General features: G+C 44.5%; 1 protein-coding gene across 1 annotated transcript in view; it reads right to left on the bottom strand.

The window, feature by feature from the left end:
- LOC115081962 overlaps positions 1–24,500 on the bottom strand; it is a 188,179-nt gene extending 163,679 nt beyond the window's left edge. The window contains exon 1 of the mRNA XM_029586202.1: positions 23,231–24,500. Within this exon, the coding sequence (XP_029442062.1) occupies positions 23,231–24,500 (1,270 nt within the window). The remainder of the gene's footprint in view (positions 1–23,230) is intronic.
- Between the last annotated feature and the right edge of the window lie 879 nt (positions 24,501–25,379).

The following is a 25,379-nucleotide window of genomic DNA, read 5'->3' on the forward strand; positions in this document are numbered from 1 at the left end:
ACAGTAGTGGAGGATCTATCAGAGGAAACATTGGGAGGTCAATATTTAAAAGCCATTTAGACAGTTATCTTACAATTATCCATCCAAGTGGCAAGTGTGGCCATATTCAACTACTTATCCTTTAAACACTGAGATTCATCTCGTCTCACTCATAGACACCATCAGGAGAGGCTTTGATAAAGGCCACAGTTACTTCTTGGTAATGATGGACCTTACAGTGGCATTCAACGCCGTTTACTGTGACATTCTGCTAGCTCGATTACAAGGCCTCAGCATCTCAAGGCAAGTATATAGGTGACTCCAGTCCTATGTCCAAAACAGAAAACAACAGACCTGGTACAATGGGATAAAATCTAACTGGTATCCCATGACTTTGGGAGTCCCTCAGGGGTCAGCCCTATCAAATTTTCTCTGTAACATTTATTTAGCTCCTGTTTGCGAGTAGTTGGCTGACCTCTGTGAGGGCTTCCAAATCTATGCAGACGATATACAGTTTTTCCGACCAACTGAAAAATTATGGACTGAAACCTCAAGAAGCATCTCTATGTGTGTGACTGCTATTAAGTCTTGGCTTGGTGAAAATAGGCTTTCTATGAATTTAGCTAAAACCAAATTTGTTTTTATGCAGCATCATGATACTATTCCAAGAACTATGTCAATATCAATTGATGGGAAAGCAATGAATTTAGTGACCCAGGAGAGAAGCATGGGTGTCATCATTGACTGCACACTCTCATTTACCCCTGAAATTAAAGCTGTGATAAAATCTATCTTTTACAAGCTTTGTCTATTACGTCATCTCAAAGCTTTAATCACTTTAATCGATTTTTGAACAGTGGTGCAGCTGATTATAATGCCAATCATTGACTTGTAATGGACTACATTTTGGCCTTTCCTTGATTGCCATTAAATTGTTGCATTTGCTACAGAATGCAGCAGCCCAACTCATCTCTGGCCTTTCTATATGAGATCACCTCTCCCTGGTATTGACCTAGCTTCATTGATTTCCCGTTCAATTTAGAATCAATTTCAAAGCAACTTGTATGGTTCAAAATTTCCTTCACCACCTTGCAACTCCATGAATCTCAGCTTTGTTAAAACCTTATAGTCCTGTAAAATCAGTGTGGTCTTCTCAAAAGTCTCTGTTAGAAGTTCTTTCAGCATGCCAAAAACAATTGTCTGAATTTTACAATCAAGCCTTTTCTGTAGCCACCCCAATATGCTGGAATTATTTGCATGATAATCTACATTCCATACAATGCATTAAATTAAATACTACAATTTAATATTGTTTTATAGTGTTATTTTAGTTTTTAAAATGTACATTTATACATGTTTTATTGTGAGACACTTATACACATGCAATAGCAGAGAGAGAGAGAGAGAGAGAGAGAGAGAGAGAGAGAGAGAGAGAGAGAGAGAGAGAGAGAGAGAGAGAGAGAGAGAGAGACCATAATATCATGACCCATAGGTAGGTATTTGTATCCCTATGGTAGGCCCACCTAGTAACTCGAGGTGGGGTTTAGGTAATAGTGTAGGGGGTTAGGGGCTACTTTGACTTTCTACGTGACACCTACGAACAGAACAGTGGTCTCTTGTGAAGATTTGCTGGCCTTTGAAGTGAGGAAACTCACTCCAAGATGAGATTTGGGCAAGGTTCTCTCAACCTAGCTTGATGGACTCTCTACCTGGGTAACAGGTACCTGGGTAACAGGTAGAGAGTCCACAATGTCTTTGCTGGCGGCGATAAGGTAAGACACGTTATCGTCACCAGTAGCACGCACAATATGCCACCTTTCATGGTGGCACTATTGGGTGAGAAAGCCGGCAGCGATAACACCGCGGTGGTGCGATGGTTGCCAGCTTTCAGAGGCTCATCCTCCCCTTTGCCTCCCTCCCCCCCCCCCCCCTGTTTCTCTGGATTCACCATTCTGCGATAGAATGATGAATCCAGGCCTTAAATTGATAATTGTATAAGAACATAAGAAATGCCATACCGTGTCAGAGCAAGGGACCATCAAACCCAGCAAACTGTTTCCAACAGTGGCCAATCCAAGTCATAAGTACCTGGTGCTAGTACCCAAACGTTAAAAAGATCACAAGCTACTAATGCTGGTAACAAGCAGTGGCTATTCCTTATTGATTAATAGCAGTTTATGGACTTTTCCTCCAGGAACTTATTCAAACCTTTTTTAAACCCAGTAACACTAACTGCCTTAACCATATATTCTGGCAAAGAATTCCAGAGCTTAACTGTGCATTGATTAAGAGAGAATTGTCTTTGATTTGTTTTAAATGTGCTACTTGCTAACTTCATAGAGTGCCCCCTAGTCCTTCTATCATCTGAATGAGTAAATAACTAATTCACATTTACCCGTTTAAGTCCTTTCATGATTTTGTAGACCTCTATCATATCCCCTCTCAGTCATTTCTTCTCCAAACTGAACAGCCCTAACCTCTTTAGCCTTTCCTCACAGGGGAGCCATTCCATGCCCTTTATCATTTTGGTCGTACTTCTCTGTACTTTCTCCAGTGTAATTATATCTTTTTTGGGATGCAGCAAACAGAATTGCACACAGTGTTCAAGGTGCAGTCTCACCATGGAGCGATACAGAGGCATTATGACATCCATTGTTTTATTCACCATTCTGTTCTTAATAATTTCTAACATTGTTTGCTTTTTTGACCACCACAGCACACTGAGCTGACGATTTCAATGTGTTATCCACTATGATGCCTAGATCTCTTTCTTGGGTGGTAACTCCTAAGTTGGAACCTAAAATTGTGTAACTACAGCAAGGGTTATTTTTCCCTATATGCAACACCTTGCACTTGTCCATGTTAAATTTCATTTGCCATTTGGATGCCCAATCTTCCAGTCTTGCAAGGTCCTCCTGTAATGTATCACAATCCGCTTGTGATTTAACTACTCTGAATAATTTTGTATCATCTGCAAATTTGATAACCTCACTCATCGTATTCCTTTCCAGATCATTTATAAATATATTGAAAAGCACCGGTCCAAGTACAGATTCCTGAGGCACTCCACTGTTTACCTTTTTCCACTGTGGAAACAAACCATTTAATCCTACTCTCTGTTTCCTGTTTCATTTTGGTTGCCCTTCCCTGTACCTTTTCCAATGCAACTATATCTTTCCCTTTCATTTTTTTGTAACTTTCTCTTCTCTATCCAGTCATAGCTAGATTTCACCCCTTCTTCTCCTCTATCATTCTCTAGCCTTACTCTGTCTTTTCACCTCTCTCCACCAGCTTTCCATCTCCCATCCTCTCTCATCTTCCTCTTCCTTCCCAGTGCTCCCAATCTCTCTGTTCTCACCCCTTCCCCAGCCTAAATGCACAATTGAATCTTTATGGGTAGAAATCCCTTGTGTGACATGCTAAGAGAAATTAGGGAAGCTAACCAAATTGATCCAGTATGGCATTTTCTTATGTTCTTATGTTCCCTTCTTTCAACCATTCCCTATGCCCCCATTTCCACTCTATACTCACTCCCTCTCCTGCCCTCAACTACGTTTCTCTGTCCCTCATCCCCAGTGACATTTCTCTCATCCTCTCGCCTGCCTCTAGACACTTTCTTCTCTCTTACCAATTACCTTGCCATTCATTCCTACCCCCTCACCCCTTTCAAAAACCCATCCTTTTCCTGTCTCTCACTTACTCTCCAGGTCTGTCACAGCATATCTCGATCCTTTCTGAACCCTTTTCCCCCCATTTCATACCTCCCAACCTATCTAAAACATCCATACTCATACCCCCACCCAATTTATTGAGTCCCTACTCTCCCCCTTATTCTCAAAACCCTACTTTCATGCTCATTTTCCATAGTATGAATTCCTTCTCTACTCATCAACTTGGCAATGCCTGCTATCTTCTCTCCCGGCCCACCAATCTGGGAGTCCCTGTTGTCTCCTCTAGAAGAAGCTTGGGTTTTTACAAGCACTGGGCTAGGATATCAGTGGGGAGGGAAAAACAGAAGGAGCTGTAATGGTTCAGGAAGGGAGAGCCAAGCCTCTGGGTTTCGGCTAATGATGCCTCTGGCTCTCCCTGATGCAGGGAGAGCTACAGTCAGGCAATTTGGACCCCATAGCCAAGTGAACAAGCGAGCCTTCACCCTGTAAGCAACACATGACACCAGGAGCAGGGAGACTATTAGAGTTTTCTAAAACTAGAAACAAATGTGACCCTTAGGATGCCATCCTTAACCTCTCCTAAAAGTGACCTTGTTAAGCAAAAAGGGGGTGAAAAAAGGAGAGTGTGCTTTTAAGCCATGATGATGTCATCTACAAACAAACTCTCAACAAATACAGACTAAGGGTTAGATTTATAAAAAATAGGTGCACGCCTCCATGTGTGCGTGCTTCCCGGCGCATGCACATAGACGCGTGACTTTATAACATGCATGTGCTGGCGTGTGCATGTTATAAAATCCAGGGCGGCACGTGCAAGGGGGTGTCAAATAAAGTGAAATCACGCGGCGACGAGATCAGGGAGCGGACTGGGAGGGAACTTTCCTACCCCCTACCCTAACCACCCTCCCCTTCCCCTCTCCTTCCTACTCTCTAAAACCCATTTTTTTATTTTTTTACCTTTTGTTTCGCAAGTTACTTCAGGGCCCAACCTGAAGTAATTTGCATGTGCCGGGAGGGTCCAGGACAGCGAGGAATGGTGCTGTCGCGGGCCACCCCGCTCCGCCCCCTGGCCTGCACCCTTTTGAGGCCCCAGCACTTACTCGTGTCCCGGGGTTTACATGCGTGGCCGGGCCCGTTTGAAAATTGGCCCAGTGCGCTTAAGGCTTTCTCTCTCTGCCTTACTATAAACTTATAGCTTGATTTTCTTTCTCCTCCTATCTCTCCCAACCCTATACCTCCCCAGCTCATCCCTCTATTGCTTCTTTTCAGCCCTCCATCTCACCAATCAGCAGCTATCTGGCTCCCTTCATCTTTCCCTCAATAGCTGCCTCTATTTGTGCTTTCTGAAACCCGTTCTCCCAATTCCTCCTCTATCTCACTTTCCACCCATCCCTTCCAACCCTCAACACATTCCATCCTCCCTATCTGCTCCTCTCTCACACACTCCATCCTATCCATGTTTTCCCTCCCTGACTCTTCAACCCCCGCCACCCACCCTTGTAAAAGTGCTGTTTGGAGACTGGAGACGCTTGCTGAACAAGAATGTACACTGTTGCTTTGAAGCAGGCTCTGAGCACGAGGTAAACATGAAAATTACTGCAAGCGCACTGAAATCAAGCTTAGATAAGAGTAGTAACCTGTTAAAGGTAGGAATGAAAAGCCGGGGGAAGGTGGGTTATTGCATTGGCAGCTGAAAAACTGTTGGGTGGCATTATCCCCACTGCCAATGTGAAACTACTTTACAGTTAGAATCAAATTTACAGTAAGAAAAGCATTTGGAGCTCAGTGGTGTATTACTTAAAGCGTGAATTTGCTGAACTAACAAACTAGCACTCAGCTACCAGTTAGCAGTTTTTGAATCATTCTTAGCACAGGCTTCTTTTAAATGTATTCTTCAGACTTTCAAGTAAGGTCACACATGTAGGTTCTTCTACAAACTTCATAACTAGAGCATGCTCAGACACACACACTACCCTGGGCTGGACCAACTACACTCACAAGCCATGGTGTTCAGAACATACCAATACAACAGTAACCAGGGCTACTTTTTCCCCTACTTAAACATTAGAAACCAATTTTTCAAATATGTGCACAAATGAGCCCATGTACATGTATGTTAGTATTTTATAAAATATCATGTCTTTCTGCCCCAAAAATATGTAGATATGTTTCAGTATGCACTTATATCTATAATGCAGAAAAACACATACCTTCCTCATTTATGAAAGTACATACATATATTTTATGCATGTGATAATTCTAACATGTAGATATAATAACAAAGAGGCAGGAATTTTATAAAGAACATAAGAACATAAGAAAATGCCATACTGGGTCAGACCAAGGGTCCATCAAGCCCAGCATCCTGTTTCCAACAGTGGCCAATCCAGGCCATAAGAACCTGGCAAGTACCCAGAAACTAAGTCTATTCCATGTAACCATTGCTAATGGCAGTGGCTATTCTCTAAGGGGCGAATTTTAAAACCCCTGCGCGTGCCGGCGGCCTATTTTGCATAGGCCGCCGGCGTGCGTAAAGCCCCGGGACGCACGTAAGTCCCGGGGCTTTCGAAACGGGGAGGGAGGGGGCGTGTCCAGGGGGCATTCCCGAAACGACGCGGTGTTTCGGGGGCGTGCCGCGGTGTTTCGGGGGCGGGCCCGGGGGGTGTGTTGCCGGCCCGGGGGCGTGGTCGAGGCCTCCGGACCACACCCCCGGGACCGGAGGATGGAGCGGGGCTGCCGGCGATGCGCGCAAAGTTAAGGGGGGGTTTAGATAGGGCCGGGGGGGTGGGTTAGGTAGGGGAAGGGAGGGCGAAGAAAAGTTCCCTCCGAGGCCACTCCGAAATCAGAGCGGCCTCGGAGGGAACAGGCGGGCCGCGCTGGGCTTGGCGCGCGCAGGTTGCACAAATGTGCACCCCCTTGCGCGCGCCGACCCCGGATTTTATAAGATACGCGCGGCTACGCGCGTATCTTATAAAATCTGGTGTACTTTTGTTCGAGCCAGTGGCGCGAACAAAAGTACTCGCGCGCGTAGTGTTTGAAAATCCACCCCTAAGTGAACTTAATAGCAGGTAATGGACTTCTCTTCCAATAACTTATCCAATCCTTTTTTAAACACAGCTGTACTAACTGCACTAACCACATCCTCTGGCAACAAATTCCAGAGTTTAATTGTGCGTTGAGTAAAAAAGAACTTTCTCCGATTAGTTTTAAATGTGCCCCATGCTAACTTCATGGAGTACCCCCTAGTCTTTCTATTATCCGAAAGAGTAAATAACCGATTCACATCTACCCGTTCTAGACCTCTCATGATTTTAAACACCTCTATCATATCCCCCCTCAGCCGTCTCTTCTCCAAGCTGAAAAGTCCTAACCTCTTTAGTCTTTCCTTATAGGGGAGCTGTTCCATTCCCCTTATCATTTTGGTAGCCCTTCTCTGTACCTTCTCCATCGCAATTATATCTTTTTTGAGATGCGGCGACCAGAATTGTACACAGTATTCAAGGTGTGGTCTCACCATGGAGCGATACAGAGACATTATGACATTTTCCGTTTTATTCACCATTCCCTTTCTAATAATTCCCAACATTCTGTTTGCTTTTTTGACTGCTGCAGCACACTGAACCGACGATTTCAATGTGTTATCCACTATGACGCCTAGATCTCTTTCTTGGGTTGTAGCACCTAATATGGAACCCAACATTGTGTAATTATAGCATGGGTTATTTTTCCCTATATGCATCACCTTGCACTTATCCACATTAAATTTCATCTGCCACTTGGATGCCCAATTTTCCAGTCTCACAAGGTCTTCCTGCAATTTATCACAATCTGCTTGTGATTTAACTACTCTGAACAATTTACCAAAACATGCAAACTGTTGCTAGGTGGTTTTAATCTGCCAGATGTGGATTAGCAGATCCGGAGTGCAGTATTTACTAGAAGAAGGAAGATCCTGAATTCTCTACAGGAAGAACTGTTCTGTCAACTGATAATGAAACCCACAAGGGAGGGGGCGATACTGAACCTGATGCTTACAAATAGGATCAGTGGATGATCACTTGGGATCCAGTAATCACTGGATGATGTGGTTCAGTATTAGAGTGCAGGAGATGATGATTAATTCAAGGATGAGTGTCCTAGACTTCAGGAAAACTAACTTTGTTAAAATGGGGGAATGCATCAAGGAATCATTAGCTGAATGGGAAAATCTAGGAGAGGTGGAAGAGCTAATCTTTTTCTTAGGAAAGTAAATAAAAGGAAGAGGAAAAAGAGGCTGCTATGGTTTTCTAAAGAATTATCTGCAAAGGTAAGGAAAAAAAAGGTTAGCATTCATAAACTGCAAGAGATCACAGAAAGAAAAAGATGGCAACAATATCAGGAAAAGCTACAAGAAGTTAGGAAAGTAGTCATGAATGCAAAGATGCAAACAGAATTAAGAATAGCAAATGGGAGGACAAGACTTTTTCAGTTATATTAGTAAAAGGAGGCAGTGTAAAAGTGGCATTGAGAAATTCAGAGGTGAAGGGAAAGAATATGTGCATGCTGACAAAGAAAAAGCAAAATTGCTTAACAAATATTTCTGTTTGGTGGGGCTGCCTGAAGGAGGATGCTATTCACTGGCTCTCTTGATTCTTGGTTTCTTTCTTGCTTAATATGCCTCCAGAATGCAAGGGAAAGGTTAAGATTTTCCCCACTGAATTCTCCTACCCTGCTGGTTAGCCATTAATTTCATCCTTCATGTCCTCAGCTCAGACAACAGGTGGTAATGTCCCTCTTGCAAATTCCAACAAAGGAGCACTGGTTTCACCAGGGGAGAAGTATTGCTCAGTCCCGTCATCAGGATGCACCGCTGGTTTTAGGTTTGACTCATCCCAGATGGCATCAGAGGTGCAGGACAATGATCGCATCTCTGCTAATCTGCTTGTGGGGGCTCAGGAAGAATCAGTCTCTGCCTCATCCTTACCGTATGTACCCAACACTTTTCTCCAGATGGATGACATTCTCAACTGAGTGTTTTGTGCTTTTGCAACTCTTGGGTCAGCATAGGTGGATGCAACCCACAACATTCAATCTGAGGGAGCCCAGTTATCAGATGAGATCATGAACTTGTTGGGTAAGCTGGCGGCCATTACACTTGACTCATTATTATCAAAATTTGGTCAAGTTTTGATTGTCTCTTCTTTGACTCTTTCCTTTATTTATAAACTGGATCCTCAGGTTTCAAGACATGACTCTATACTGGAATATTTAAATACCCTTGATAATGTTAAACATGAGATTGTGGGAATACAAAGAGTGCAGTCTACCATGATTCAGGAACAAGGTGCTTTATCTCGAAGAATTGAGGTACTGGTAAATGCTTCTAAGTGCCTTAACCTTCAGGTCCTGAACTTTTCTAACATTATGGGAAAGATACCCATTATTACTTTTAAAAGATATCTTGTGGACTGTTTACACTTTTCGCAGGAAAGCAATCCTTTTGTTAATAAGATCTTTTTCTCTCCATCTCCATTGGCTTTTTCCAATGTACAAGGTGTAGCTACCTCTTTACCTTTGATTAATTTAACTCAGTTGTTGAAATTTTCTGGAGTAGAGGTTACTGAGAGATCCAGTTTAATTGTTTATTTTTTCACTGATCTTAATTTGAGTAAAGTTATGTCTGATTATGTCAGGAATATTAACACTGTTTTTATGGTCAAACTGTGAAAGTGTATCCAGATTTGTGTACATAAGAACATAAGAATTTCCATACTGGGTCAGACCAAGGCTCCATCAAGCTCAGTATCCTGTTTCCAACAGTGGCCAATCCAAGTCACAAGTACCTGACAAGTACCCAAACATTAGATAGATCACAAGCTACAATTGCTTATTAATTACCGTAATAGCAGTTTATGGATTTTTCCTCTAGGAACTTATCTAAACTTTTTTTAAACCCAGTTACACTAACTGCTGTAACCACATCCTCTGGCAATGAATTCCAGAGCTTAACTATGCACTGAGTGAAAAAGAACTTTCTGTTGTGAGTCCCGGCCGCGCTTACCCACGGCCAGACCTCCCTACCTCCTCCATGTTGCCGGCACAAGGTCCTCCTCATGGCGGGCAGCAGCGCGCAGGCCGTGGCGCGACTGCCTCGGGACATCGGGGCGCCAAAATGTGGCCAGCCCCGGAAGATGACATCATCAGCCAGGAAGATTTAAACTCCCTCTGAGGAAGGGAAGACGCCTTTGCAACAGGTTCCAGTGCTTGTCTGCTGTTCTTCTGGCTGTCCTGTTTCCTGGCTCGACTTTGGATTGGATTTGGATTGCTGCTCGCCGCCTGCCTTAGACCTTTGCCCGGATTTGGATTTTGTTGCTTGCTGCCTGCCCCGACCTGAGGTTTGGATACTGTCTGACTGGCCTGACTCAGATTGGAACCCAGACTGTATTTGTTTGCCGCCTGCCTTGACCCTTGCCTGGAACCCAGACTGTGTTTGTTTGCCGCCTGCCTTGACCCTTGCCTGGAACTCGGACTGTGTCTGTTTGCCGCCTGCCTTGACCCATTGCCTGGAGTTGGACTGAGTTGCTTGCCGCATTCCAGAGGACTCCGTGCCGGATCGTGCTCCAGAGTTCCACCTTCCGGAGATGAGTACACCTGAGCGCTACAGGTGGGTGCCATCCCTCGTCCCGGTCCAAGGATCCACTGCTATAACAGATTGCAAAGGCCATGGTTCCGGTGGATTTGACTGGTCTCCAGGCTATTCCAGGCCTCGCTCAACAGCTTATGCAGCAACAACAGCAACAGCAACAACAGCAGCAGAGTCTGGAGGCGTTAACGGCCACCGTGGAACGTTTGGTCCGTTGTCTCGATTCTTCTCAAGGAGCTGAGGCGGCCGCTTCTGCACCAACACTTCCAAGTACCACTTCCTCGGTGTCCCACATGCCTACACCCCCTCGCTTTTCTGGAGACGCAAAACAGTGTCGAGGGTTCCTGAACCAATGTTTCATTAGATTTTCCTTGCAAGGGCAACAATTTCCTACTGATCAGATGAAGACCTCTTTCATCATTTCTTTGCTGGATGGGAAAGCCATGGCCTGGGCCTCCCCCATCTGGGAATGGGGGGATCCCATTTTGAGTGACCTATCCAGATTCGTCCAGACCTTCCGTCAGGCGTTTGATGAGCCTGGATGGCTATCCACAGCTTCTTCGGAACTCCTCAACCTACGACAAGGTTCCCGTACTTTGGCTGACTTCGCGATTGATTTTCGCACCCTAGCCTCTGAATTAGGATGGCGTCTGGACTGTCTACGGGGCATATTCCTTGAAGGGTTGTCATCTCGAATCAAGGATGAACTCACAGGCCGTGAGATTCTGGAGGATTTGGACGCCCTCATCGACCTGGCAGGCCGTATTGACTGATGCTTACAACAGCACACAAAGGAAGCAAGACCACCTTGTCGTATGGTTTCCCTGGCTCCAAGCTTCTCTTGACCGTTGGTTACTCCTACCTCTACTGAAGCACCATCAGAAAACAGGGAGGAGCCCATGCAGTTAGGAAGAAGTCGGTTGACTGCTGAGGAAAAGCAACGCCGGAGAAGGATGGGACTTTGCTTATACTGTGGGAACAAGGGACATCTCTTGGCTCAATGCCCAGAGCGTCCGGGAAACTACTGAACCTAGGTGTCTCCGAGGAGCAGACCCTAGGGAGTAACCTGGCTCCTCATTTCATTGTTCCAGTTACGTTGCAGTGTGGTCAAGGATCCCTCACCATTCAGGCTCTGGTTGATTCTGGAGCTGGAGGGAACTTTATCCTGGCTGAATTGGTCCATCAGCTACAACTTCCGATTCTTCCTCGCAAGACGCCATTATTCATCTCTTCTATCCAAGGGGAGAATCTTCCAGGGTGTGTCACCTCCTGTACGGCTCCCATAACTGTCCAGACCGGGATCCTCCACCATGAAGAGATATTTTTTTTTATTCTGGAGAAATCTGTTCACCCAGTGGTACTGGGTCTTCCCTGGTTACAAAAACATTCTCCTTCTGTAGACTGGAAGACTCTCCAAATCACTGCATGGGGTTCGGACTGCTTTAGGACTTGTATCCAGCGGAGACCTCAACCGGTGATACCGGTAACCACCACAAAGATAACTGTACCCCCACAATACGCTGAGTTCATGGACGTCTTTTCTAAAGAGAAAGCTGAAATCATTCCAATCCACCGAAGGTTCGACTGTGCCATTAACTTACTTCCCAATACCAGCCCGCCCAGGGGACGGGTTTACCCACTCTCTGGTCCAGAATCACAGGCTATGTCACAGTATATTAAGTAAAACCTCGAACGGGGGTTCATCCGCCCCTCTACATCTCCAGCAGGGGCGGGATTTTTCTTCGTTCCTAAGAAAGACGGGTCTTTGAGACCTTGCATTGACTACAGAGGACTCAACGCCATCACTCGCAAGGATCGATACCCTCTTCCATTAATACCTGAACTACTTGATCAGTTGCACGGAGCCAGAATCTTCTCTAAACTAGACTTACATGGTGCCTATAACCTGGTCCGAATTAAGCCCGGAGTTGAGTGGAAGACCGCATTCAATACCCGTGATGGCCATTATGAATACCTCGTTATGCCATTTGGCCTGTGTAATGCGCCTGCAGTATTCCAGAACTTAATGAACGAGGTATTCCTGGACATGTTGTATAAACAAGTGATCATTTATCTGGATGATATACTTATCTACTCAAAAGACCTGGCTACTCATTGCAAGGACGTCAGACAAGTTCTACAACAGCTAAGAGAGAACCGGTTATTTGTTAAATTGGAAAAATGCCTGTTCGAGAGACAATCCATACCTTTTTTGGGATTTATTGTTTCTACCACGGGGTTTCAAATGGACCCAGAGAAAGTGGCTAGTATTCGGGACTGGCCACAACCAGTGGGACTTCGAGCAATACAATGGTTTCTTGGCTTTGCCAATTTTTACCGGAACTTTATTCCACACTACTCCCATATTGTAGCCCCGATTACTGCTCTAACCAAGAAGGGAGCTGATCCCAAGAAGTGGCCTTGTGAAGCCATACAGGCATTTGAAAGACTCAAGACTGCCTTTCTACAAAAACCCTGCCTTCATCACCTGGACCCCACTCGGCCATTTATAGTGGAAGTAGATACCTCCGAAGTGGGGGTTGGAGAAGTTCTCAGTCAACACTCGGATCGAGGCATCTTATTCCCCTGCTCTTACTTCTCCCGGAAATTTTCTCCTGCTGAGAAAAATTATGAAATAGGCGATAAGGAGTTGTTGGCCATTAAAATGGCTTTCGAGGAGTGGAGACAAAGGTTAGAAGGAGCGCAACATACCATAACGGTATATACTAGGGATGTGAATCGTTTTTTGACGATTTAAAATATCGTCCGATATATTTTAAATCGTCAAAAATCGTTAGGGCCACGATACAATACCAATTCCCCCGATTTATCGTTAAAAAATTCGTAAATCGGGGGAAGGGGGAGGGCAGGAAAACCGGCACACTAAAACCCCCTAAAACCCACCCCCGACCCTTTAAATTAAATCCCCCACCCTCCCGAACCCCCCCCCCCCAAATGCTTTAAATTACCTGGGGATCCAGCGGTGGTCCAGAACGGCGGCGGTCCGGAACGGCCCCCTCAATTGAATCCTTTTGTCTTCAGCCGGCGCCATTTTGCAAAATGGCCGCCGCAAAATGGCGGCGGCCATAGACAAAAAAGATTCGACGCAGGAGGTCGTTCCGGACCCCCGCTGGACTTTTGGCAAGTCTTGTGGGGGTCAGGAGGCCCCCCCAAGCTGGCCAAAAGTTTCTGGGAGTCCAGCGGGGTTCAGGAAGCGATTTCTTGCCGCGAATCGTTTTCCGTACGGAAAATGGCGCCGGCAGGAGATCGACTGCAGGAGGTCGTTCAGCGGGGGTTCCGGACCGCCGCTGCACGACCTCCTGCAGTCGATCTCCTGCCGGCGCCATTTTCCATACGGAAAACGATTCTCGGCAAGAAATCGCTTCCTGAACCCTGCTGGACTCCCAGAAACTTTTGGCCAGCTTGGGGGGCCTCCGGACCCCCACAAGACTTGCCAAAAGTCCAGCGGGGGTCCGGAACGACCTCCTGCATCGAATCGTTTTTGTCTATGGCCGCCGCCATTTTGCGGTGGCCATTTTGCAAAATGGCGCCGGCTGAAGACAAAAGGATTCAATTGAGGGGGCCATTCCGGACCGCCGCCGTTCTGGACCACCAGGTAATTTAAAGTATTTGGGGGGGGGGGGTTCGGGAGGGTGGGGGATTTAATTTAAAGGGTCGGGGGTGGGTTTTAGGGGGTTGGCTCACGATTTTAATGATTTTTCACGATATTTTTAAAACCGAAACGGCAACAATACGATTCCCTCCCCCTCCCAGCTGAAATCGATCATTAAGACGATCGAGGACACGATTCACATCTCTAGTATATACTGACCATAAGAATTTAGAATACCTCTATAGAGCTCAGTGCCTTAACCCCCGCCAAGCCCGTTGGTCATTATTCTTTAGTCGTTTTGACTTTGTACTTTGATATCATCCAGCTACCAAGAATATTCGTGTGGATGCGCTCTCCAGATCATATGAGACAGAGGATACTCAAGAATCTCTTAACTATATTATAGATCCTAGGGATGTGAATCGTTTTAGGACAATTAAAATTATCGTCCGATAATTTTAATATCGTCTTAAACCGTTATGGAACACAATACAATAGAGATTCTAACGATTTATCGTTATAAATCGTTAGAATCATGAGCCGGCACACTAAAACCCCCTAAAACCCACCCCCGACCCTTTAAATTAAATCCCCCACCCTCCCGAACCCCCCCCCAAATGACTTAAATAACCTGCGGGTCCAGCGGCAGTCCGGAACGGCAGCGGTCCGGAACGGGCTCCTGCTACTGAATCTTGTTGTCTTCAGCCGGCGCCATTTTCCAAAATGGCGCCGAAAAATGGCGGCGGCCATAGACGAACACGATTGGACGGCAGGAGGTCCTTCCGGACCCCCGCTGGACTTTTGGCAAGTCTTGTGGGGGTCAGGAGGCCCCCCCCAAGCTGGCCAAAAGTTCCTGGAGGTCCAGCGGAGGTCAGGGAGCGATTTCCCGCCGCGAATCGTTTTCGTACGGAAAATGGCGCCGGCCGGAGATCGACTGCAGGAGGTCGTTCAGCGAGGCGCCGGAACCCTCGCTGAACGACCTCCTGCAGTCGATCTCCTGCCGGCGCCATTTTCCGTACGAAAACGATTCGCGGCGGGAAATCGCTCCCTGACCCCCGCTGGACCTCCAGGAACTTTTGGCCAGCTTGGGGGGGGCCTCCTGACCCCCACAAGACTTGCCAAAAGTCCAGCGGGGGTCCGGAAGGACCTCCTGCCGTCCAATCGTGTTCGTCTATGGCCGCCGCCATTTTTCGGCGCCATTTTGGAAAATGGCGCCGGCTGAAGACAACAAGATTCAGTAGCAGGAGCCCGTTCCTGGACCGCTGCCGGTCCGGACCGCCACTGGACCCGCAGGTTATTTAAGTCATTTGGGGGGAGGGTGGGGGATTTAATTTAAAGGGTCGGGGGTGGGTTTTAGGGGGTTTTAATGTGCCGGTTTTGCGATTTTACGTTTTTTCGATTTTTCATGATTTTTCATGATATTTTACCCCCCCAAACGGCAACAATACGATTCCCTCCCCCTCCCAGCCGAAATCGATCGTTAAGACGATCGAGGACACGATTCACATCTCTAATAGATCCAGCTAAGTTGATGCTTGCCACAACCGAAACTGCACCACCAGGGAAGACGGTGGTACCACTTCGACTTCACCCTAAAGTGCTTTCCTGGGCACATGATTCCCTCACCGCAGGTCATCCCGGGAGAGCACGTACACTGGAGCTATTATCTCGCTATTACTGGTGGCCTCATATGAAGGGGGATGTACGGGCCTACGTAGCCTCTTGCCCAAAGTGTGCCCAGCAAAAACCATTACCCGGTCAACCCTGGGGCCTCCTCCAGCCCCTTCCACCTCCTCAAGAATCCTGGACCCATATATCCACAGACTTTGTAGTAGATCTTCCTCTGTCATGCGGGAATCAGGTAATATGGATTGTAGTCGACCGATTCTCTAAGATGGTACACTTTGTACCTCTGCCCAAGTTATCATCTGCCCCTGAATTGGCTAACCTATTCTCTCTACATATTTTCTGATTCCATGGACTTCCTCTTCATATAACCTCTGATAGAGGTCCCCAATTCACGGCCAAATACTGGAGCGCGCTCTGCAGGAAATTTGGCATACAATTGGATTTTATCACAGCGTTTCACCCTCAAGGGAATGGACAGGCGGAACGTGTCAATAGAGGGTTGAAGATGTTTTTACGTCTCTTCGTGAACCATCGCCAAGATGATTGGGCCACTCTCTTACCGTGGGCCGAATTTTCACACAATTCACATGTACACTCGGCCACTGGACAATCTCCGTTTCAAATTGTTTTTGGCAAACAACCATGACCTACACTGCCTCTGCCTCTTACAGTCGCCTCTCCAGAGGCCCAACTGTCAGCACAGCGGCTCCATGAACTCTGGGAGGCCACTAATGCTCATCTTCGTCAGGCGCTGAGACTGCGAAACGGATGCCTGACAACCATCGTCAACCTGCTCCGCAATTCAATGCGGGAGACAGGGTTTGGCTCTGCACATGTCATTTATGCCTCCGGGTCCCTTCCATGCAACTATCTCCCAGATACATTGGACCGTTTCTCATTAGTAAACGTCTGGGACCTGTACCTTATCGGTTGCGACTTCCCACCAGTCTTCGCATTCATAATTCCTTCCACGTCTCCTTGCTAAAGCCTTTAATTTCCTCTTCGTTCCATGATACTCCACGCCAGTCTCCTGCCATTGAGTCTGATGAGGATCCCATCTATCAAGTACGGGAAATCCTGGATGTACGTCGTAACCATAGACGGTGGGAGTATCTGATCGCCTGGGAAGGGTTTGGTCCAGAGGAGAACTCCTGGGAACCTTTGGCGAATATCTTGGATAAATCTTTACTTCACCACTTTCATCGTCTGCATCCTAATAAACCGGGTCCTTCCAGGAGGGGGCGTAAGAGGGGGGGTACTGTTGTGAGTCCTGGCCACGCTTACCCGCGGCCAGACCTCCCTACCTCCTCCACGTTGCCGGCACAAGGTCCTCCTCATGGCAGGCAGCAGCGCGCGGGCTGCGGCGCGACTGCCTCGGGACGTCAGGGAGCAGCACCGGGAGAGACGCGGCGAGTCCTGCCTCTTAAAGGGGCCGCAGCGCCAAAACGTGGCCGGCCCTGGAAGATGACATCATCAGCCAGGTGTTTGTTTGCCGCCTGCCTTGACCCTTGCCTGGAACCTGGACTGTGTTTGTTTGCCGCCTGCCTTGACCCTTGCCTGGAACCCGGACTGTGTTTGTTTGCCGCCTGCCTTGACCTTTGCATGGAACTCGGACTGTGTCTGTTTGCCGCCTGCCTTGACCCATTGCCTGGAGTCGGACTGAGTTGCTTGCTGCATTCCAGAGGACTCCGTGCCGGATCGTGCTGCAGAGTTCCACCTGCCGGAGACGAGTACACCTGAGCACTACAGATGGGTGCCATCCCTCGTCCCGGTCCAAGGATCCACTACTATAACACTTTCTTTGATTTCTTATAAATGAGCTACTTGCTAACTTCATGGAATTCCCCCTGGTCCTTCTATTATCTGAGAGAGTAAATAACCAATTTACATTAACTTTTTCAAGTCCTTTCATGATTTTATAGACCTCATCATATATGTAGAACAATGCAAGAGAAGAGAAGAGCATTTCTTGCTTTGCAGCAGGACACTATAGCATTGGGTACAACCTTTTTACTTGGTTACCCCTGCAAATGTTTTGTCAAATACTAAGAGAGTTATTGTAACATTGTCTGTTCCCATCATAAATCAATACTCCAGTTATAAAAGGAATCTAATGCATCTGGAAGTCAGGCTATTACTGTGTTAGTTTCCACTTTCTTCTTTAATTACTTTATTCTCCCCCTTTTATATACTAAAAAAAAACAGAATAGCTTTCTATATGATTTACCTACTATTTGTTATAACTTCATAATTTTGTGCTATTTCTGTTTGCATTTCTATCCAAAGTTTGTGCTTTGTTTAATTATAGAATCTAATAAATATAAGGTTTAAAAAAATATTTCTGTTTGCTGTTCATTGTGGAAAGACCAGGAGCATGACTACATGAAAATAACACAAATAAGATTGGCAGTGAGGTAAACCTCAATTTTCAGAAAAGTGTATTTGTGAGGAGATAACTAAAAGTAGATAGAGCGATGGGATTAGGTTGAATATATCCTGAGGATTTTAAGGGAATGTAAAGAAATTCAGGCAGCTCCACTGGCTGACGTTTATAGAGATGTGCATTGTTTTTTGTGTTCGTGTCATTCTTCGTTTTTCGGCCGCCATGGAAAATGTCATTTTTTTCTGGTTTGGGTCTTTTTTTTCAAGAAAAATCAATTTTTAGTTAGTGCGTGCTAACTACCCATTATTGCGCGCTAACTCCTGTTAGTGCACGCTAACTCCCCGTTAGCGTGCAGTTACAAAAACCACTAGATTTTGTTACTTTTTGTTACTTTTTGTTAGTGCGCGCTAACGGGAGTTAGCGCGCACTGACTCCTGTTAGTGTGCACTAACAAAAACCACTAGATTTTGTTACTTTTTGTTACTTTTTGTTAGTGCGCGCTAACGGGAGTTAGCGCGCACTAACGGGGAGTTAGTGCGCACTGACTCCTGTTAGTGTGCACTAATCGGAAAAACGAATTATTGCAAAAAAACGGAAAAATCCCGATCTTTTTCGGGCTCCCTAAACATGCCGAATTGGACAATTTCATTGAAATTGTCCAATTCGGCAAAAACTAATGCACATCTCTAGTTTACAATGCTTGTTTAGAGTCTGAAGTCGTTCTGGAGGACTGGAAATGGGTGGATCTGGTTCCTTGTCACAAAAGTGGAAGTAAGGAGCAGGCTAGGAACTACAGGTCATTTATTTTGTTCTCTGTGGTGAATAATTTAAAGCAATCACTGCTAAAATAGAGGATAAAGCAGTTTCTGGAATCCAATGGACTACAAGTTCCGAGGCAGAATAAATTTATTAGAGGTAAGTCTTGTCAGATGAATTTGAACAATTTTTTGATTGAGTGAACAGGGATTGGAAAGGGGAAGAGTATAAGATGTAATGAACTTTGATTTCAGTAAGCCTTTGATACAGAACTGCATAGGTGACTTTAAATACAGTGAGTGCCCTTGTTATGGGCCTGCAATTGACTGGGTTACAAACCTGTTGAGTGGGAGGTGAAAAACGGTAGTGGTAAATGGAATTCACTTTGAAAAGAGAACCGTTACATGTGGTCTGCTGCTGGGATTGTTCCTTGAACTAGATCTTTTCAACAATTTTGTGCGTTACTGTTTATTGGCAGTGATATCTCGAAATCTGGGCTACTATTTATTAGAAGTATAATCTCTAACCCTGGGCTACTGTTTCTTGAAAGTAATGTCTTTAACCTTGGGCAACTGTTTTATTAGTCATTAATGTCTCTAACTCTGGACAACTGTTTATTAACAGCGATATCTGTATCCTTCAGTTACACTCTCTATTGACTAACAGTGATATCTGTATCCTTCAGTTACACTCTCTTAGAAATAATGTCTAACTCTGGGTTACTATTTATTAACAATGATATCTGTATCCTTCAGTTACACTCTCTTAGAAATAATATCTCTAACTCTGGGTTACTATTTATTAACAGTGATATCTGTATCCTTCAGTTGCACTCTCTTAGAAATAATGTCTAACTCTGGGCTACTGTTTATTAACAGTGATATCTGTATCCTTCAGTTACACTCTCTTAGAAATAATATCTCTAACTCTGGGTTACTGTTTATTAACAGTGATATCTGTATCCTTCAGTTACACTCTCTTAGAAATAATGTCTAACTCTGGGTTACTATTTATTAACAATGATATCTGTATCCTTCAGTTACACTCTCTTAGAAATAATATCTCTAACTCTGGGTTACTATTTATTAACAGTGATATCTGTATCCTTCAGTTGCACTCTCTTAGAAATAATGTCTCTCTCTGGGGTTACTATCTATTAACAGTGATATCTGTATCCTTCAGTTACACTCTCTTAGAAATAATGTCTAACTCTGGGTTACTATTTATTAACAGTGATATCTGTATCCTTCAGTTACACTCTCTTAGAAATAATATCTCTAACTCTGGGTTACTATTTATTAACAGTGATATCTGTATCCTTCATTTACTCTCTCTTAGAAATAATGTCCCTAACTCTGGGTTATTATTTATTAACAGTGATATCTCCAAATCTGGGCTACTATTTATAAGAAGCATAATCTCTAACCCTGGGCTACTGTTTATTGAAAGTAATGTCTTTAACCTTGGGCTACTGTTTTATAAGTTATTAATCTCTCTAACTCTGGACAACTGTTTATTAGCAGCGATATCTGTATCCTTCAGTTACTCTCTCTTAGAAATAATGTCTCTAACTCTGGGTTACTGTTTATTAACAGTGATATCTGAATTCTTCAGTTACTCTCTCTTAGAAATAATGTCTCTAACTCTGGGTTACTATTGATTAAGAATGATATCTGTATCCTTCAGTTACACTCTCTTAGAAATAATGTCTCTAACTCTGGATTACTATTGATTAACAGTGCTATCTGTATCCTTCAGTTACTCTCTCCTAGAAATAATGTCTCTAACTCTGGGTTACTATTTATTAGCAGTGATATCTCCAAATCTGGGCTACTATTTATTAGAAGCATAATCTCTAACCCTGGGCTACTGTTTATTGAAAGTAATGTCTTTAACCTTGGGCTACTTTTTTTATTAGTTATTAATGTCTCTAACTCTGGACAACTGTTTATTAACAGCGATATCTGTATCCCTCAGTTACACTCTCTTAGAAATAATGTCTCTAACTCTGGGTTACTATTGATTAACAGTGATATCTGTATCCTTCAGTTGCACTCTCTTAGAAATAATGTCTAACTCTGGGCTACTATTTATTAACAGTGATATCTGTATCCTTCAGTTACAGTCTCTTAGAAATAATATCTCTAACTCTGGGTTACTGTTTATTAACAGTGATATCTGTATCCTTCAGTTACACTCTCTTAGAAATAATGTCTAACTCTGGGTTACTATTTATTAACAATGATATCTGTATCCTTCAGTTACACTCTCTTAGAAATAATATCTCTAACTCTGGATTACTATTTATTAACAGTGATATCTGTATCCTTCAGTTGCACTCTCTTAGAAATAATGTCACTCTCTTAGAAATAATGTCTCTAATTCTGGGTTACTATTTATTAACAGTGATATCTATCTGTATCTTTCAGTTACTCTCTCTTAGCAGTAATGTTTCTAACTCTGGGTAACTATTTATTAACAGTGATATCTGTATCCTTCAGTTACACGCTCTTAGAAATAATGTATCTAACTCTGGGCTACTGTTTATTAGCACTAATGCCTCCAAGTCAGAGCTACTGTTGGCAAGCAATAATCTCTTTATCCCTAGGGTTTTGTTGCTTAGTAATAATGCATCCCAGGGAGTCTTTTTCCTAAATACAATTTTACATATAAATGTGATGTGTGTTTGTTGGAAATGAACAGGAAGTTACATGTGGATTTTCTTTTTTACTTTTGTGTGTCTGTGAAATCTCCTGTGAAAGATTTTGGCTAAAATCATGGACAGGTGCTATGAGAGGTAAATACCTAGTGGAATTGCTGCCAGATGCTACACCCCAGATAATGCCTGCTGGACTATGCCCTTATTCATTTTGTCATCTTGGAGATTATCCTTGCTCTTGCTCCTTTTAGATCTTGAGAAAGCATTTGATTAGATCAAGCAGAGTTTTGTTTAGCTTTTAATGTACTGGAGAAAATGTGCATCCTCAGCTTAGCACAGGTTAATACGCTAATATGATTTAAAATTAATGAGGTATTGTCAGAAGTGTTTTTCTTGGGCAGAGGGACCAGGTAATGGCTGTTGTAAATGAAAAAGTATTTGGGCGGGGATTACCAAATATAAAATTTTGCTTTATGCAGAAGATTCCTTACTGTAATATCTTTATCTAATCCTCTCCTTGTCTTTTCCAGTGTCTTACATTTAGGAAAAAGGTTTGAGGGTACCCTGGTTTTAGGGTCAGTATTTAAAATCTTGTGGTCTTTAAGATGGGATTCCTCCTGCTCATGCTTTAATGTGTTATTATTCAACTGTGTGCCTAAGAAGCTGCCATGCATTTCAGGCTCTTTCTTTCTATAGTGCTAAATACAGTTTGCATTGTCCACGTTTTATGTTCTTATGTCCCTTTCTCCCAATCCCAGATATATGTATTGAATTTCACATATTTCTTTGTAATCTGCCTTGTGCTTTTGCTTGGAAAAGTGAAATATCAAAGAGAAATGTATAAATAGATATATTCTGTAAAATATGCCCAAGTCAGATGAAATGCAGTATAAAAATCCAAGTTATCTTAAAGTTCCACTTCTAGCCTGTAGGGTTCCAAAAAGGTTTGGGATGAACACTGTGGATTCCTACAGGCTAGAAGTGGAGATGAAGGAAAGGATTAACACGCATGGAGGAGCAGCACTACTCCTAACAGGAGGCATGTGGATTACTACCCTTAACCAATTAGCTTTTATGATTTTGATGCAACTGCTTTGATGTGGGGGGGGTGGAAGGTATGGAATGGGAAAGAGAAATTAGATTCAGATGGCAGCCAATGCTGGTCCGTGACTTTTACAATCTGGGGTACTAATATGCAGACATTAGGTAAAAAGCACAGGACTGCTTTTACATCCAAGTCCCAAAGCAAATCACATTCAAGCAGCATTGTCTGAATTATGAAGAAGGCTGCTCACTCTGTAAAATATTTTAGCAGTAATTTTGTTATGGATTTGACAGTGCTTGGTTTTGATTGTAAATATTACTAACCTTAACATAAGGCTGGGGGTAACCTGCATGGGGAGGAAGTTACTAACCTTATCAAAAACATGGGGGCAACCGGAGCAACAGTTACTAGCAGAAGAAGCTTGCTGAGAAGACTTGATAGACCACTGCTGTCATTATTATCTTACTATGGTTAGATACTGATCTGCAGAAGTAGAGAGCTTCTCTGTCTTCCCGTAACCCTTTGTTTGCTGCTTCTTCACTCAGCTTTGCAGCATTGGACATGAACTCCATATTCCAGTAAACTCTTGAGCACTACATCCCAGTTCACAGGAGTCTTTTGTCTCTCTGTGATTCAGCAGTATTTTTTACTGCAGCACTACTGGAGTATCCTCTTGTGATGCAGCTACTGAGGTCCTTGTACCTCAGTACCTCCCTGAGGCTTTCCATCCATCTCATTCCTGTAGCATTTATCTGAGCTCAGCAGCTTAAGTCAAGAATTGTGCAATAGCCTAAAGACAATTTTAAATATAACACACATACTAATATCCTTCTTGGTGCCCTTTATAGATCTAATAACTGTTGAGGTACTTACTTGGTTCTGGAGAAGTCATAGTGGAAACAATGACTGGTGGTCCAGTACGTCTGGTGATTTTCTGATATGGAGAATACAAACTCATGGACAGTGAAGGCTCCATATGAAATCCCTGCTTTTGGAGCAGTTGAGGGCTGCAGTGCGGATTATGCATTGGAGAGATGGGTGGGTTGCGTTCCCGTTTCATAAGTTCTATGGGCACAGTGTAGCTGGTGGGATATGCTGTCTTGGGACTTGTGCTGAAGTTATTCTGAATGGCATTCATTGGAATCCCAGCCTGAACTGTGTAAACAGATGCTGGACGAGGTTGTACGGAGCATTGTGCAGGTCCATTATATCCAGAGTTGGGCAGAAAGTGACTAGTTTGGTGAGCTATCCCAGAAGCAGAGAATGCAGCCGTTTCCATGAAGTGCTGGGATGGGGCACTTGAGGGACGACGGTTCTGCTCTCCCATCCTTGCTGACACAGGCTGCAATGATAGAGTGGGCTGCTGTATGCATATTCCATCTGTCATAGGACTGGTGACAGACTGGATCCCATAGGTATTGCGCTGAAGTTCACCTCGATGGCTGAAACTGTTGGATCGGATCCTGGGACGCAGTGCAGCATTGGACTTTCGATCCTGCTGTTGCATCTGAAGCTCAGCTCTGTAGCTCAGAACAACACGTGAGAGCACCCTTGCCTGCCCCAGATTAGCAGCCACGGATTTGATATCATTTTCTTCCATTACAGCCAGAAGGCTCGGAGAATTAAAGCCTTGCTGCAGCAAAGCATTGACTGTGCTTTCTGACAGTCCCTCAGAATGCAGGAGGGAGATAAATTCTGCATTCACATTTCTTTTTGTGTTAGCTCCAAGAAGAGCCATGGGAGCCTGAGACTGGGAAGTTGGAAAGGAGCTGTGAGGGGTCAGGGTGTTCTCATAACCATAAGCCATCTTTGAATTCATGCTGTCTTGAATTGAATAAGCATGACTTACAGGGACAGCAGTGGTAACCCCACTACCTTCCATTACAATATTCACTGATGGATCTACTACAAGACTAGTTGGGACTGCCTGTCTACTTGCAGCAGTATCTACATCATTATACATCTGTCTGCTCACAAAAGAAGGTGCTTCTGATCCATAGCGTGGATTTGAAGGGTCAATGGCAACATACTGAACTGGAGAAGGATCTTGGCTTCGAGAATTCAGCTTACCCATTGAGTCTCTGTACATGCGAGACACTTCATGAGGGACAGATGGACATCCATATGTCTGATCCCATGCCATTCTACCAGTAGGCATCCTGTAATTTTGTCCTGGTCTGTGAACTATTTGTTCCCTATAGTAACGGGGATCTTCTGGTAGTCCTGTTGCTATTATGGGATCAGTATAGTAATCCTGAGAAGGCAGCGAGTGCAGCCCAGACATTTCAGTCTGCTTATCGTAGTGATAAGCAGAGTTGGGCAGTGAGCCCTCCTGATGCACTGAGTGACCTGGATGTCCTTGGAGAAAAGCAGAGTCCTGGTATGGGTGATGCTCTTGCTTCAGGTCAGCACCGCCTGGCAAGGTGATGTGTGCTTGACTGTTGTAGTTCTCATAGCAACCTCCTGCCTCTCCACTGACAAAGAATCACTGGGAGTCTCCCAGTGCTCTCATAGCAGCATCCCAGCTCTGTCAGCGACTGATGTTTGTATGCCCGCATGAAACCGGCACTGGAAATAAAATACTTCAGCTCGGAAAGGAGTAATGTGTCCTGTGAAATCTTCTGTTACACGCATTAAAAACAAACAAAACCAGAAGCAGCTGTGCCTGAACCCTGCTGGGACAGTACATAAGGTTTTCTATTACAAAGTATTCCCTGAATTATTAATCCCGTGAAACTTCAGCAGATACTACACAACAGCCACGGTGGGTAACTGCATTCTGCCCCCAGCAGCAGCTTGAAAGAGCCTCTTCCTGTGCCGTGAGTCACTGATGCCTTTATCCCTGCCAGTTTCAGACGTTTTGCTCACACGGATATCTGCTGTAAATCTACGTGGGGATTAGCAGCTAAATACAATCTCCAGAGCCTGGAGACCAGGCGACTTCCGTAAGGTTATCTGCCTTCACGCTTCATCCCTACCTCTCAGCATTTCCTTCATTTTCCAAATTACTCTGCCAGACACT

The sequence above is a fragment of the Rhinatrema bivittatum genome, unplaced genomic scaffold (genome assembly GCF_901001135.1).
Source record: "Rhinatrema bivittatum unplaced genomic scaffold, aRhiBiv1.1, whole genome shotgun sequence".
Lineage (NCBI taxonomy): Eukaryota > Metazoa > Chordata > Amphibia > Gymnophiona > Rhinatrematidae > Rhinatrema > Rhinatrema bivittatum.